The sequence below is a fragment of the Salvia hispanica genome, chromosome 4 (genome assembly GCF_023119035.1).
Source record: "Salvia hispanica cultivar TCC Black 2014 chromosome 4, UniMelb_Shisp_WGS_1.0, whole genome shotgun sequence".
Taxonomy (NCBI): domain Eukaryota; kingdom Viridiplantae; phylum Streptophyta; class Magnoliopsida; order Lamiales; family Lamiaceae; genus Salvia; species Salvia hispanica.
In genome coordinates, this window is record NC_062968.1 from 48,603,509 (window position 1) to 48,619,160 (window position 15,652).

The following is a 15,652-nucleotide window of genomic DNA, read 5'->3' on the forward strand; positions in this document are numbered from 1 at the left end:
TTTAAAAAATTTTAATGTCTAACATTCGGCCGGGTGGGTGTTCCCACCTCCATCCACAATAATGCCATGATTTATCATTTCTCAATAGTGTTTTTCCATTTCAATCTACACTATCACGAACTAAGCCAAACACAAGTTCTCGAAATTGGTAATCCTACTAATTTCAAGAAAATAGTCAACTAATACATGTGGTGTTGAATTATTATATTGGGCGTGGTTTCCATTTTAGTTTTAGCGATGCCAATTAAATGGAAACTTTATCCAAAAAATCCTCATGCTATTTTTAATTTGGAAATTGTGAAAAGGACTAATAACTCATCTCCACTAATCCCACTTTATCAATTACACATTTGAAATTTTGAATTGGACATTTCACAGATAAAATTTTCAATCATGTTAATTAGTTGGAGTTGAAGAATATACCGTTATTAGAATTTGTAGCAGAATATCTTTATAAGGGAAAAATCATAAAATATTACTGTATAAACTATAAACAACCCTAATAAATTGGTTGTATAAATATAACGCAACTACGAGGACTATGAACTTATTAGATAAAATCGAATGGCATGAGACTCGTCCAACCTTAACAAAATGATCAAGAGATCAATTCAACTTTAAATCCTTGAGTCAATTGTTCCATCCGTTGAAGTGTCTATAAATCAGTGCGAGAATGGTCACGTAAGAGAACATGAGGGGTAGAAAAGTAAATGGAAAAAGAGTAGGATTTAATTCTCTTAAATATTAGAGTATATTTTAAAGGATCAGAAATTAAACACTCTAATTTCCAAATAACATCTCGCTGGTTGAAACTATCCAGGACACAATTTCTTATGTTAATCAAATAAGTTGATCAAATTTCATATGGATAAAGTAATGATTGGGTAATTGTGCGATTTCATTTGTTTTACTAAAACTGATTATGCGCCGTTGACATTGTTTAATACTCCAATACCGGCATGTAATTCCAATTCCGCTATTATCTCTTCTCTTTTTTCTGATTTGCATACACACCTAGATAAGTCAAACACTTACTATATTTAATGGAAAAACTTATCAATAACTAAGTTGTATTCATCATTTTTTTCTCTTTAATTCATTGCTATTATAAGTTACTGAAACGAATAGCTCGTGGAGTATGATTTTCGGACAGCAAAAGCTAATTGTTATTCTTCTAAAGTATACTAGTACTTTTTTAAAGAAAATGAACTAGAACTAGAATTAGAATTAGAATTAGATTAAGATAGATTAAACAATTATAATTGGATAATAATTATATTAATTTTATGAGCCCAACAATCTTAGAGTTCAAGTGGCTTTTCAATTGCTTGGCTATTCAACTACCAACTCTTTATTTATGTTCTTAATCGTGGAGACTGAGAACCTAAATAACATATAAAAGAAAACTTAAAAGGATAATATATAAAATCTCTGCAAGCAGATTTCCTAGTTTTCTGCTGCAGAGCAATTGTACCGGGAATAGTTCCTGCAATGGATTGGAATACGCGTTGTATTCAACTTGTATGATTCAACCAATTGAGCAAATCAACAACACAAGTAAGATTTGATTTTGTTGTGTTTTACATGCCAAATCAATTTACTCCATTCGTCCGCGATTTAAAGAATCCTTTTGTCATTTAGGTTTGTCTACGATTTATGAAACCATTTACTTTATTCCATTTTTAGTATGTGGATGCTACATCCCACTAACTTTTTACACTCACAATTTAATATAAAACTAATATTTTAAATGGGTTTCACACTCCATTCACTTTCTCTGCTTACTTTTTTTCACAAAATCAAATAATTTCTTAAAATTCGTGCCGAGTCAAAATGACTCTTTAAATTATGGACCGAATGAGTAGTTATGAATCTAGGCCTTAAATTCATATATGTTTTTCCGCTGCTATCATTAGATGATTATATGAATTCCTAACACTTTGTACCATTCTAAATCAAGTTCTTCTTGTTTGATTATTAAATTTCAAGAAATTATATTTTGTAAGTAAATTTATAAAAATAAGTAAACAGATTATAAAGTTAAAAAAAGTGATATTTTTATTTTTAATAATATATCTTCCGTACATACCAAAAAGACAAATGCATGTATTTATCTTAATGAGAGATGTAGTGTACATTGTCTTTGCATTGGACTTAACATGAATAAAATCTCTAAAGAAGAACAATGAAGTTTTATTTGGAGTACATTCACTGAAAACATAGACATATTAGTATAAAGGCTCTATTTTCATAATAATTATATTTTTTTAAACCATTTTAAAAAATAAGTATATATTATAGTACTACTAGTATAAAACATAATGGCATAACACATGAAGTTGAGAAAAAACGTGAAAATGATTGAAAAAAACAAAAGAAGGATTGCGTAGTTAGAACGTAAACATTTTCAAACTTAAATTTTTTTTAGAAAAATTGAATTGTACTTCACACTTTTATTCTACATAAATTTTAAGAAATACTATTAATAAAAATGGATATAATTAGTCGTACTTTTATATATTTAATTTTATAACAAAATATGAATAAAATTAAGTTAGTAAAATACGATATACTTATTACTTAAAAATAGTACTCCTTCTATTTCACAGTAATGGAAACGTTTCTTTTCGGTACGGAGATTAAGAAAAATTTTATTAGGTGAAAGGAGAATAAAGTGGAAAATGAAAAAGGTAGAGAGATGAAGAAAAAGTAAAGTAGATGTGGAAAAATGTGTTGACAATGAAAAAAAAAATGATTCTATAATTATGCAACGTACCAAAATGATAAAATAACTCTATTCCTATAGAAGGAGGGAGGAGAAATTAATGACAAACAAATAAAACAAATTAGTGACAATTAATAGTGAAGGGTATCACAGTCAAATACTTAATCATCCACTGTTGCCGATCAAATGCTTAACAGTCAAATCAATCCAAGTCTTGAAACTGCCATTCCCCATTGAAATACAAAAAATAACTCTTTAAACTGCCACCGCCATTCGTATCAACCCCATTTTAATCAACCCTATTTCCACTACTCTCTCTCTCTCTCTCTCTCACACATATACAGTTGTTTACCCTTTTTTCTCCTCCAGAGGTATACTTCCGATTATATACTTTTTATCTTCGCCTTGTCTCCTTTCGATTTTCCCATAAATCTAAGTAGGAGTATTAAATAAAACAGATTATACTATGTAGTGCGATCGTTTTAGGAATACAACTATACCTTACAAATTTCTGTCAATATCCAGTTGGCCATTCAGTTCAACTTGAGGCCAGGTTTGTTTGCGTTGTTATTGTTCCGTTCATTTTTGGTCAGCCTCATATTTCATTTTTTTGGTTTCTTCCCCCTTTTCTCTCTCCCCCTATTCAATGAATTCAACACAAATCTGGTTTTCCTACTGCCTCTCGGACCTTGTATGATCTCAAAGTTGCAATCTTTCCTTTCTGTTCTAGAATTCCTTTGATGCGCTGTTATTTGACCTCAATTGCGTGCTGTTTTGAGTTGGGAGGTGTTATCTTAGCTCAATTTCTGATGATGGGATTTGGGTTTTCAATCTGGGTTTTGTTGCTATTGAATCTTGCTTGCTGTTCGAGGGGATTTACACCTGTTGATCAATACTATGTCAACTGTGGATCGTCGAGTGATGTCGTTGTCGGTAATATTACTTTTGTTGCTGATAAATCTGCTGCGAAATATCTGTCAACTCCTCAGGAAATATTGGCTGATAGCAATCTCAATTCGATTACTAGAGCTGAAGATTCCCCTTTGTTTAGAACTGCTAGAATCTTTAATGGGCCGTCTAGGTATACGTTTCCGATTGGGCAGGGCGGTAGGCATTGGATCCGCCTGAATTTCTTCCCTTTTGACTATCCCAATTATGATATGAAATCTGCTAGTTTCTCTGTTTTCTCCCAGAAGACTACACTGCTTAGTGATTTCACCCCTAAGGCTGCTATTGTTAGGGAATACTCTGTTAATGTGGAGAAGGGAGACCTTGTCATCACCTTTTCTCCTTCTAGCAATTCAATTGCTTTTGTTAATGCAATTGAGGTTGTTTCCGTGCCCAATGACCTCATAGCTGATTCTGCACAGCTATACAGTTCTTCAGGTCAGTTTACTGGGCTGACGGCTCAGTCTCTGCAGACTGTTGCCCGGTTGAATATGGGTGGCCCGTTCGTGTCATTGGTGAATGATACGTTGGGGCGTAACTGGGAATCAGATAGTTCATATTTGAAAGATCCGAATCTTGCTACTACTAAATCCAATATCCCAGCCGTCCAGTACGCTGCTGGTGGTGCAACGTCAGACGCTGCACCACAAACTGTCTACGGGACTTGCACCAAGATGGACTCTGGTAGTGATCCTAGGAGCAATTTTAATGTCACCTGGGACATCCCGGTGGATCCTGGTTTTCAGTACTTGGTTCGGTTGCACTTCTGTGACATTGTGAGTACATCATCTATAGATCTCGTCTTTAATGTTTACATTGACACATATGTCGTTTATCGGGATCTGGAACTAGCTTCAAAACTTAATGGGAAGTTGGCCACTGCTTTCTTTGGGGATTTTGTTACCCCGGTGCTCACTAAACCTAACGTTAGTGTAAGCATTGGCCCATCTGCTGCAAGTTCTTACCCTGACGCCTTTCTTAACGGGTTGGAGGTTATGAAAATAAGAAATGCCAAGGACAGTCTTGCGGGGGCATCTGTTTTGCCATCATTTCCTAAATCAAAGAAGAAATGGGGAATTATTGTGGGTGTGAGTGTTGGGGTACCGGTGGCATTGATTTTGGTCGGGATTCTGTTTTTCATGCACAGGAGAAGGAAACAAGAACGTCTCAAATTCTCAAAAACATGGGTTCCTATATCGGTTAATGGTGGAGCTTCCCATACCATGGGAAGCAAATATTCAACTGGCACAACAGTTAGTGTTGGTTCTAACATGAGCTACCGCATCCCCTTTGTAGCAGTTCAAGATGCAACAAACAACTTTGATGAGAGCTGGGTGATTGGAGTCGGTGGATTTGGCAAGGTTTACAAGGGAGAACTACATGATGGTACAAAGGTAGCTGTTAAGAGAGGCAATCCCAGGTCCCAACAAGGCTTAGCAGAATTCAGAACTGAAATTGAGATGCTTTCCCAATTCCGCCATCGCCATTTGGTTTCCTTGATTGGTTACTGTGATGAAAAAAATGAGATGATTCTGGTGTACGAGTACATGGAGAATGGAACCGTCAAAAGCCATCTGTACGGTTCTGATAATCCAAGTTTAGGCTGGAAAGAGAGACTTGAGATATGCATTGGAGCTGCAAGAGGGTTGCACTATCTCCACACCGGGTATGCCAAAGCAGTTATTCATCGTGATGTGAAGTCAGCAAACATATTGCTGGATGAGAACTTAATGGCTAAGGTTGCTGACTTTGGACTTTCTAAGACGGGGCCAGAGCTTGATCAAACTCATGTCAGCACAGCTGTCAAAGGAAGCTTCGGATACCTCGATCCAGAGTATTTCAGAAGGCAGCAGCTGACAGAAAAATCAGATGTTTACTCATTTGGTGTGGTCTTGTTTGAAGTTCTATGCGCCAGGCCTGTGATAGATCCAACTCTTTCTCGAGAAATGGTTAACTTAGCTGAATGGGCAATGAACTGGCAGCAGAAGGGTCAGCTGGATCACATCATCGATAAGCATCTTGTGGGGAAGATAAGACCCGATTCCCTCAGAAAGTTTGGAGAAACAGCAGAGAAATGCTTGGCCGATTATGGGGTGGACAGACCCTCGATGGGTGACGTTCTTTGGAATCTTGAATACGCTCTTCAGCTTCAAGAGGCAGTCATCCAGAATGATCCCGATGAGAACAGCACAAATGCTATTGGCCACCTGTCTCCACAAGTTGGCGAGTTCAACCATGGCGACACTACCACTTCCGTTGCCCAATTTGAGACCTCAGTTGTTGATGATCTTTCCGGTGTTTCAATGAGTAGAGTTTTCTCACAGCTGGTCAAGTCTGAGGGGAGGTAATTTAAATGCTTATGGATGATCTCTATGTTTGAGATTTCCATTTATCTATGTTCATGTATCATTTTCGAGTAATCTTTACTTGTGTTTTATCATGTACGTTTCCTGCTTTCATATAATTTGAAAATTGAAACCTGAGATTTTTGGAGGGCCTCTGCCCTATGTAATCATATTTACTAAGATCTCGTCGAGACATATATACGTATCCTTGGTTTTCTTGCAATTGTAATCTGTTTCAGCACAAACTAGCAGAATTGATGCATACACTGGTAACGTGTAGTAGTCTTTTGTTATTCATTGGAATTTGCATTTGTCATTTTGGTATATTAGATAGCTGGTATCCCCTTTTATTTATGCTATGTTTTTATAGATTTATTTACCTATAAAAAAAATAGTGATTTATCCTATAAATTTCCTCATTTTGGGTCGGACAAGAAGACCCATAATTTAGACTCCAGGCACACATCTAAGGGATCAAGATAATTTTTCTAATTTTTCCTATATCTAGGCTATCAAATTAGTACATTGCATATAGCTTTTTTTTTTTTAGCTTCAGATTATGTTTCTGCATTCATATACTTTACCGTTATAAGTAGTGATATAACTTTGTTAAAATCAAACTCCACAATTATGGTGTGTATGATTGTTGTGATCAAACGAATCATATAGGTGGAAAGTGGATATTACAAGAAAAATATGGATGTTTCTAAACCACATTAAGTGAAAATATTTGTAATTTATTCATCGAACATTGGAAAGTGGATTTTACAAGAGAAATATGCATGTTTCTTAATCACAATAATTGAAAATATTTGTAATTTATTCATCGAATATCTGTTGTCATGAATAAATCTTGCCTTAAGATTTGAAGTTTGAACACTCGGTTGTTTATGTTTTAAATTAATGTACATACGAGGAATACTTTAGTAGGGGCGCACTATGGTCCATAAGGCAAATTCTGTCAAAAATCAAAGCAAATCTCAGCCCTTGGATCCTGAGATTGGATGGTTGTGATCATGTTACTCGAACTACATTGTTACAGTAAAAGCGTTACATTATTAACTAGGCTACATTATTAGACTGCATAATCTACATTATTAGACTAAAGCACGTTACATTATTAGCCGAGCTACATTATTAGACTACGCAATCTACATTATTAGATGACACGTGGCATTAATCTAACGGTTACATCACAGGATCCAATGGCTGAGATTTGCTTTGATTTTTGACAGAATTTCACTTATGGACCTGATCACATCCCTACTTTAGTATCTTTAAACATATATCTTGATTGTTTTTTTGAGGTAATAACAAACTTGGTGTTTTTAGAACCAGATTGAAATCAAGGTAATTTTGACCGGTCCAATTCAAACATTCAGTAATTAAACGTTCGTATTTTCTATTGGGTAAATTTATTTCCATATCACATCTGACAACGCAAGATATATATCATCAATAAAAAATACTTTAAGAGCTGTCCGTAGCCACTATCTTGGTGCAACAGTAGATCGTATCAAAACAAGATCAAATTGGAAAATTGTATGAAAAATAATTAATCAAAGATAGACACACTAAAAAGAATTAGTTAGCAACATCAACGTCGGTGGTGCAAGACAAGAGGCGCCTGAAAATATAGGCCAAGGCGGAGCAGGTCGTAGACTTGGCCTTCTTCACATTCTTCTTTCTGGCTTTGTTACCTCTACCGAGACAATTAAACGACGCCGTGTCATGATTGTCTTCCTCTCGGGAAAGAGGGTAGCTTCTCAAATAGAGTTGTCTGCATGAAATACTGTCCAGCGCTCTACGGTGTCCGCTGCGAGATTTGGATTTGAAGGACCTAACGAAGTCCAAGTCGGATTCCGGCCATTTGTAGAGGTTCACGTAGCTGGCTCTCACCGGGACGCGGTCCTCGGCCATCATTGCTTTGGCTTAGGAGATTTTGATCGTTTATCTCATTTCAATTTTTGATTCTATGTGTATCCGTTAGCAAACAAACTAATCAATATACAGACCGATATTAGTACTTAATAGCACATGCGCGCACATTTATATAAGTTTATGGATTTGATTACGATAGTAAAGAAGAGGACTCCTGATTCTATTACGAAATATTTTATATTCTTGCGCGATTACGTACTTATTTTTTTTAATTTTAATTGCTTAAGGATGGTTGGAGTAGAATTTGTCACCTGTGTCGGGCTGACTCAACACAGACTAGCCCATGTCCGACTCACAATAAGTCTAATCTTATACGGAGGATAATTATATTTCTACTAATCTTAATATAATTTTAATTATGTTTATCCTAAAAAATTTATATTATTTTAAAATTTCTCCTTATAGAATTTTCTCAACATTAATTGCAATAAAATAAATGGATTGTGTCCGAACCTATATATAAAAGGAATTCTAGTCCAACCCAATTACTTCAGTGGTGGGCTTTAATTGGGCCGGGGCCCAAATTGTCACTGATAGGCCTAGACCGGGTAGGACAACTCCAAGATGAAGATGAAATTGAGAATTTGAATATTTGTGAGATATCAGTAGGCATTTATTTTGACATTTATGCTAATATTCATTGATAAATACACTTTGGATCTTTTATTTCTTTTTTCCTTTTTTTTTTTTATCGTAATTCGTAAGTATGTAGAGAGTGAGAATTACTCTCCATGTTTCGCCTACACGCGACTATTAAATTCGTTACATTTTGAATTTAAAGGGCTTGCTCGTGATAAATTAAAATCTCCTGTTTCTAAGTTTCTAACATATTAGTAAATAAAAAGACGAAATGTGTGCTAAAAATGACAAATGACTCGAATAAAAAAAAGCAAGTAACAACAAGCATAATGATTCATAATGAACTTTCAAAATTGCATATTCGCGGCCACAAAGAAAAAAAATACAATAAAAAAGTCCCTTGACTTTTACTTTGCACGTTTGAGATGCTTATGCACAATTCTTAGTATTATATTCCCCCTCCGTCTTTCATTATTTGTCATTAGTTTTTTTTTTCCGGTCCGTCCTTCAATACTTGTCACATTTACTTTTTACTACTTTTAGTAATGTGTCACACACTTCACTAACTCATTCTCTTCACATTTTATTACTCCCTCCGTCCCGAATTAGAGTCACATTTTTTCCATTTCGGTCCGTCCCTAATTAAGAGTCACACTTCATTTTTACCATAAATAGTAAGTAGGTCCACATTTCACTAACTCAATTCACTCACATTTTATTATAAAACCAATATAAAAAAATGGGTCTCACATTCCACTAACTTTTTTCAACAACTTTTTTTTTACATTTCTTAAAACTTGTGTCCGGTCAAAGGTCACTTAATCGGGGACGGAGGGTATATAAAATTAATATATAAAAGTCATTCTACAAATTTTTTCAATCAACTTTCTATTACATTTTTCAAAACTCGTGTCTAGTAAAAATGTGACATTTAACGACGGATGGAGGGAGTATAGTATAACAGTTTCGGTACGATATAGATATAGTGTACACATGTTTCAATCTAGTAGTCATGGTATTCAACACACAATAGAACAAAACATTTCTTTATATTTACACTAGAGTATTACATATATACTTTGATTCACACACATGATATTACTAATGTGAAATGGCAAGAAGCGCCTGGGACTGTTTCTCATACTTGAATCCCAACCCCTTAGAATCATCAGCGCACCAAACAAAGATCCCATACAGCCTTCCCTCACTCTTGAGCTTGCTACACGCCGTGAAGAACCCCCCATCCGGCGCCAGCCCGCCGCTCCCATCGCTTATGAAGCTCGGCAGCACCTTCCCTCCCCCGTAGTTGCCGCTCTGCTCGTCGAAGTACCGCAAAAACTGCGCCACCGTCGTCCCCTCATCGTACGCGTAGAACTGAAAGTTCACGTAGTCAATCAGATCCCCATACCCCTTCCACAGCGCCATGTAGTGCCTCTGCACCTCCTCGTCGTCAAACGGCGCGATCGACGCGAACGAAACGACGCCATTCTTCTTCAGAGCCGTGATCAGCTGCCCCACGCAGCGCGCGAACGTGTCGGGCTCCGTTTTGAAGTGCTCGTAGTCGACGTCGATGCCGTCCAGATTGTACTCTTGTATGATCTGCGTCAGCGACGAGACGGCGTTCGATATCCATGTCTCCGGCGAGGAGGGGTCGAAGAAGGCGCTCTCGCCGTCGCCCACGCTGTCGCCGCCCAAGCTGAGGGCGACTTTGACGTTCGGGTGCTTGGCCTTGATGCCGGCCACCGCGCCCGGGCTCAGATTGTCGGTGTCCCAGAACACGTTGAACTTGCCGTTGGTCGGGGATGGCGAGGACGAGGCTGTTGTGTAGTCGATGGCGAACGAGAGGATGTAGTGGAACTCTACGCCCGAGTTTATAGGGACGTCGGAAAATGTCACTTGCTTGAATTCTGCTCCCAGATATTCTCGGAACAGATTTGAATTTTTGGGCCCTGATTTCGCGCATGACGCGATAATCAAGGCTTGGAAGACCAAGAGAGCGAGTGTTTGAAGTAAAGATGGCCCCATTTAATTTGATTAAGGTCGTAGAGACTAGATAGAGGAGTCTATTAATAACTTTGAAATGACTCGAGTTATGGTAATTTAGGACTTGAATGACTCTCTTATATAGTGATCAATCCTTGTGATTAGATGCGTGCCGTTTAGGTAGAATAGCTATGATATATTTGGATTTTAATAGGTAGAATATAAGCTAACTTTGAAGTCTACTGAGAAATCGTAAGTCAAATATATAAAAGGTTTCAATGAAATCGGATAAGACTTGACTACTTTGTTGTTTCAGCTCCCCTATACTCCGTATCGTTGCAACTGTCCACGCTTAAAACATTGCAAGAGTTGGAGATTGTTTCCATAAATTTGGAGTTATTTAATTTTAGTCGATTTTGCAATCACACAAGACTATTTTAAGCGAATGAAGTTAATCGTATCCAACTCATTTTAATCAGCTAGATTCAATTGACTTAAAATTTAATCGCTTTTAAGAAGTAACTGGATTTATAGCACAGTTTGCTGCAACTGATGCAAACCTTTAGCCTAAAAAATATGACCACAATATTGTTCCATGAATATAAGTCCAACATGTTGTAGCAAGTAATTAATCAGCAAGAGTTTAAGGTTTCGTTACTTGTCCGTGATCTCAAAATTGCCTCCACGTGATAAATTTGTGGAGTCCTCATAATTAGGCAAAGTTTCATTCTTATTACAAGATACATGTATTTAATTAAATATTGTAGTCACTACAGAAAATTTATTTTCTAGGGACACAAAAATTGAGACGCAATTACTAGCATTTGAAAAATATTTAAAATAATCATAATTTAAGACACAAAAGAAAGTGGTCTTAAGTTGAGGGAAATTGATGCTTTTATTTGTGTCCCTAATTTAGTTGAGACAATAACAATAAAGACATTTTATAAAACGTTAGTGGTTTTTCTTAGAAGATTAAAAACACAAATTAAACAGCGTTAAAAGTGTCCATATCCATTTTTTTTAATTTTTTTTTAGTGAGTATATGATATTTTATTTTATTGATACACATTTTTTTTTCTTCTAAAATTACCAGTTTGTAATTATGATACTTATTTTATCCTTAAGATTTGTGACTTTAATATACTTTGTCTGTTGTACTTTCTCTCTCCCTTCGTTTTTGTTGACTTCAAACTTAATTTTCATTTAGTTTCAATATATTTTATTTGATAGTCCTAATTATGAAATTTATTAAGTAGTATTAACTATTGAAAATTATTTTAACAAGCCTTTGTTTCGATCCTCGATTTTGTAATTTTGTTAGGTTGGACTTAGAGACTTTCTAAAGATTTACTGTATGATTCATCAATTTGATTTAGTGATTGTATCACTCCCTTATTCAAAATCAAACTCACTTTATTTGGGTGAAATCATGAAATTGAATTTTAGGAGTATCTATAGATAGTGAAAACCAGTGAATAACTAATTTAACTAACTTTCTATTTCCTCAAATATCGATTCTTCCCCTTTCTTCTCCCTTTCTCTCAAAATTCAACAACTTTTTTATACTTGTCATACTCACATTGCATCCTAGAATTACTGGATCTCACTTAATAATAGCATGGCAGAAGGGCAGGAAGTTGATTCTCAAAATTGGGTTCTTGAGAAAATACACATTGATAGCATGGCTGAAGTGAAAATGGAAGAAGATAGCAAAAAACAGTTTTCTTCGTCTCTCTCTTTCAATGAGAGATCCACCAGTTTGAGGCATAGGAAGCCGATCCCCGGCTCCGGCCCTGTGATTGAAAGGATGGAATCCGGTGCCAAGAAGGGCCTAATGAGCCTCCGGTTTCTTGACAGGGCCAAGACGGGGAAGGAAGAGGATGCCTGGAAGGACATTGAGAAGCGTTTCCACAACAATTCTGTCGATGGCATGCTGTTTAAAGAAAAGTTTGGGGCCTGCATTGGTATATTTTCCTTCAATTCTTCAAGATATAACTTTTTTTATGCAGCTTTGGATGTGACTATGTTTCTTGTGGAAGGGATGGGAGACAGCAAGGAATTCGCGGGGGAGCTGTACGAGGCATTGGCAAGGCGTAGAAACATTGACACTGAGAATGGGATAGACTTGCTACAACTGAGGAAATTTTGGGAAGACATGACAAATCAAGACTTGGATGCAAGGCTTCACATATTCTTTGACATGTAAACATAATTCTGTAGTTTGAGAATAGCTTGCCTATGTTTTTCGGGTTGTGATACCAGGACTTTATTTTTTACCTTTGCAGGTGTGACAAGAATGGTGATGGGAAGCTATCAGAGGATGAGGTTAAAGAGGTGAGTATCAAGTTTATTACAACAAATTTTTTGTTTTCATATATCGTCAACTCAATATGTATGTTCTGTCAAGTTAAGGTTCTAGTGATGAGTGCATCGGCAAACAAACTATCAAAGTTCAAGCAACAAGCCTCGACATATGCTGCGTTGATTATGGAAGAGCTAGATCCCGATAATAAAGGATATATTGAGGTACCACCACTTTGATCCCATGATCCTTTGATTTTATTGAAAATTGAACTCTCTTTGTATTGATTCATACAGATGTGGCAACTGGAAGCACTACTAAGAGGGATGGTTGGATCAGAAGAAACCCCGAGATCTGACAAGAAAGCAAACACACTGGCAAAAACCATGATCCCCAAAGAATACCGGACTCCAATCAGCCGATTCATGTCCAGGACTAAGGAGAAACTCTTCGAAAACTGGAAAAAGATATTGGTGATCATGCTATGGCAGGGCATAAATGTGTCCCTCTTCACTTCGAAGTTGAATCATTATCAGCGCGTACCTGCTTTCCAAGTGCTCGGTTTCTGCCTCTGCTTCGCCAAGGCTGCAGCTGAGACAGTCAAGTACAACATGGCCGTCATCCTCGTGCCCGTCTGCAGGAGAACTCTGACAAGACTACGAGAGACATTCCTGGGAAAATTCATCCCTTTTGATGAAAACATCAACTTCCACAAGATGGTTTCGGGGGAAGTTATGCTGGGATCCGTAGTTCATATAATAATGCACGTGAGCTGCAATTTTGTCAAGATATCAAGATGCCCTAAAGATCAGTTTGATACTATTTTTGGACCACTCTTCAATTACAAGCAGCCAACTTATATGGAATTGTTGTTGAGCATCGAGGGGATTACTGGAATTATAATGATAGTTTTGATGCTTTATGCATTCATATTGGCAGCTCACTCATTTAGAAGGAACATAGTTAAGCTGCCTGGGCCTTTTCATGCTTTGTCAGGGTTCAATGCCTTCTGGTATGCTCATCATCTTTTGGCTGTGGTTTACTTCCTCTTACTCATCCATGGCTGGTTCCTTTTTCTCACCCCGGAATGGTATAATAAGACGGTATGCCATGTTCGAATACACATTTCTTTTTCTTGTTTTTATAAATTCTCCATTGAAAATGTGGACTTATTTTACAGACATGGATGTATGTGTCAGTGCCAATGCTGATCTACACCACTGAGAGAATTCTCACACTGCATGACAGAAACTTCAAAGTTGACATCAATAAGGTAAGGTAACATAGCACCATATATCACTTGACACCAATAAAGTTGACATTATTTTGTCTTGTTTTGGAAGCTTAGGCTGTCATATATACTGGGAATGTATTAGCCCTTTACATGAGCAAGCCTCCGGGATTCAGATACAAGAGTGGGATGTACCTATTTGTCAAGTGTCCTGACATATCTAACTTTGAATGGTAATCTTACAATAACATTCTTGTTAACACTTGTGTCATGAGATTTTACACTCTATAGACTTTGCTTTACAGGCATCCATTCTCTATCACTTCTGCACCAGATGACGAGTATCTGAGTGTCCATGTACGCACATTGGGAGACTGGACAACGGAGCTCAAGAATCGCTTTGAAAAGGTTAATTTACATTTTCTTTATTGGACATACAACTAAAAGGCCTCTCTTGACTACAATCATTCATTCTACACAGGCTTGTGAACCTCAAGCCGAAAGACAAAGCAGGGGAGATCTAGTGAGAATGGAAACTAAAGCATACAGAGAAACTCCACAACCGTGAGAAATTCTTATCATATTTCAAACTACAACAAACCACAATTCTAATTCATCTCTTTCCACAGATTCCCAAAAATTGTCATTAAAGGGCCGTATGGCGCCCCAGCACAGGATTACAAGAAATACGACATCCTTCTGCTTGTTGGTTTAGGCATTGGGGCTACTCCATTTATCAGCATTATCAAGGACATAGTGAACAATGAATCACGCTCGGTAAAAACTACAATAAATTCAACCAATTTGTACACAAAATGGGATGAGGCTACACTAAACAGATTACATAACTTTATGAATCAGGTACCAGATGATGTGCCTGCGGATAATCATCATGGTCCAGAGAGAGCATATTTCTATTGGGTTACTAGGGAACAAGGGTCATTCGATTGGTTCAAAGGTGTTATGGATGACATTGCGGAATACGACCATCATGTGAGCTCAATGCATCAAACTCATCATGTTATAAAACAATTTTTTTTTCCTAAACAAGTTTGTTGTTTCTTCCAGCATATCGTAGAAATGCACAACTACCTAACCAGTATGTATGAGGAAGGAGACGCTCGATCAGCACTAATAGCAATGGTGCAGTCGCTGCAACATGCTAAGAATGGATTGGACGTCGTCTCAGATAGCAGGGTAAGCACATTCGCAACTATAACAACTCAAAACAAAAAGAAATGCATGTTATCTTGAATTTTGAGGTTGTTGTTGGAACAGATACGAACCCATTTTGCGCGGCCAAACTGGAGAAAAGTCTTCACTCATTTAGCAAGTGCACATCATTCTAGTAGGATAGGTAAATCCATGAATTCTTGACAATACTAGAAAACTCATTACAAAACACAAGCAACTCCAAAGCTGAAATTTTAAAAATTGCACATGTTGCAGGAGTGTTCTACTGTGGAAGTCCAATGCTAACGAAGACACTCAAGAGCCTCTGCCATGAATTTAGCTTAAATTCATCTACTCGATTCCATTTCCACAAGGAGAACTTTTAGAACTTTAAGCGATAGGTTGTAAAGATTTGGATAGCA

General features: G+C 36.9%; 4 protein-coding genes across 4 annotated transcripts; 2 read left to right on the plus strand and 2 right to left on the minus strand.

Moving 5' to 3' along the window:
- Nucleotides 1–2,994: 2,994 nt before the first annotated feature.
- On the plus strand, nucleotides 2,995–6,241 carry LOC125221729 (probable receptor-like protein kinase At5g59700). The gene has a single exon (XM_048123945.1). It carries the CDS (start codon nucleotides 3,466–3,468, stop codon nucleotides 6,019–6,021), a length of 2,556 nt encoding a protein of 851 aa, XP_047979902.1. The 5' UTR covers nucleotides 2,995–3,465; the 3' UTR covers nucleotides 6,022–6,241.
- A 1,361-nt stretch (nucleotides 6,242–7,602) lies between these two features.
- Nucleotides 7,603–7,938, minus strand: LOC125221287. The gene has a single exon (XM_048123409.1). The coding sequence runs from the start codon at nucleotides 7,936–7,938 to the stop codon at nucleotides 7,603–7,605; it is 336 nt and encodes a 111-aa protein (XP_047979366.1).
- A 1,701-nt stretch (nucleotides 7,939–9,639) lies between these two features.
- On the minus strand, nucleotides 9,640–10,563 carry LOC125221288 (chitinase 2-like). The gene has a single exon (XM_048123410.1). It carries the CDS (start codon nucleotides 10,561–10,563, stop codon nucleotides 9,640–9,642), a length of 924 nt encoding a protein of 307 aa, XP_047979367.1.
- Nucleotides 10,564–12,142: 1,579 nt separating this feature from the next.
- LOC125221289 (putative respiratory burst oxidase homolog protein H) lies at nucleotides 12,143–15,644 on the plus strand. The gene is made up of 14 exons (XM_048123411.1): nucleotides 12,143–12,488; nucleotides 12,564–12,726; nucleotides 12,810–12,858; nucleotides 12,937–13,050; nucleotides 13,123–13,929; nucleotides 14,007–14,099; nucleotides 14,175–14,290; nucleotides 14,363–14,465; nucleotides 14,539–14,621; nucleotides 14,687–14,834; nucleotides 14,919–15,050; nucleotides 15,126–15,254; nucleotides 15,336–15,414; nucleotides 15,507–15,644. The coding sequence occupies exons 1-14, from the start codon at nucleotides 12,143–12,145 to the stop codon at nucleotides 15,614–15,616; spliced, it is 2,472 nt and encodes an 823-aa protein (XP_047979368.1). The 3' UTR covers nucleotides 15,617–15,644.
- Nucleotides 15,645–15,652: the final 8 nt, after the last annotated feature.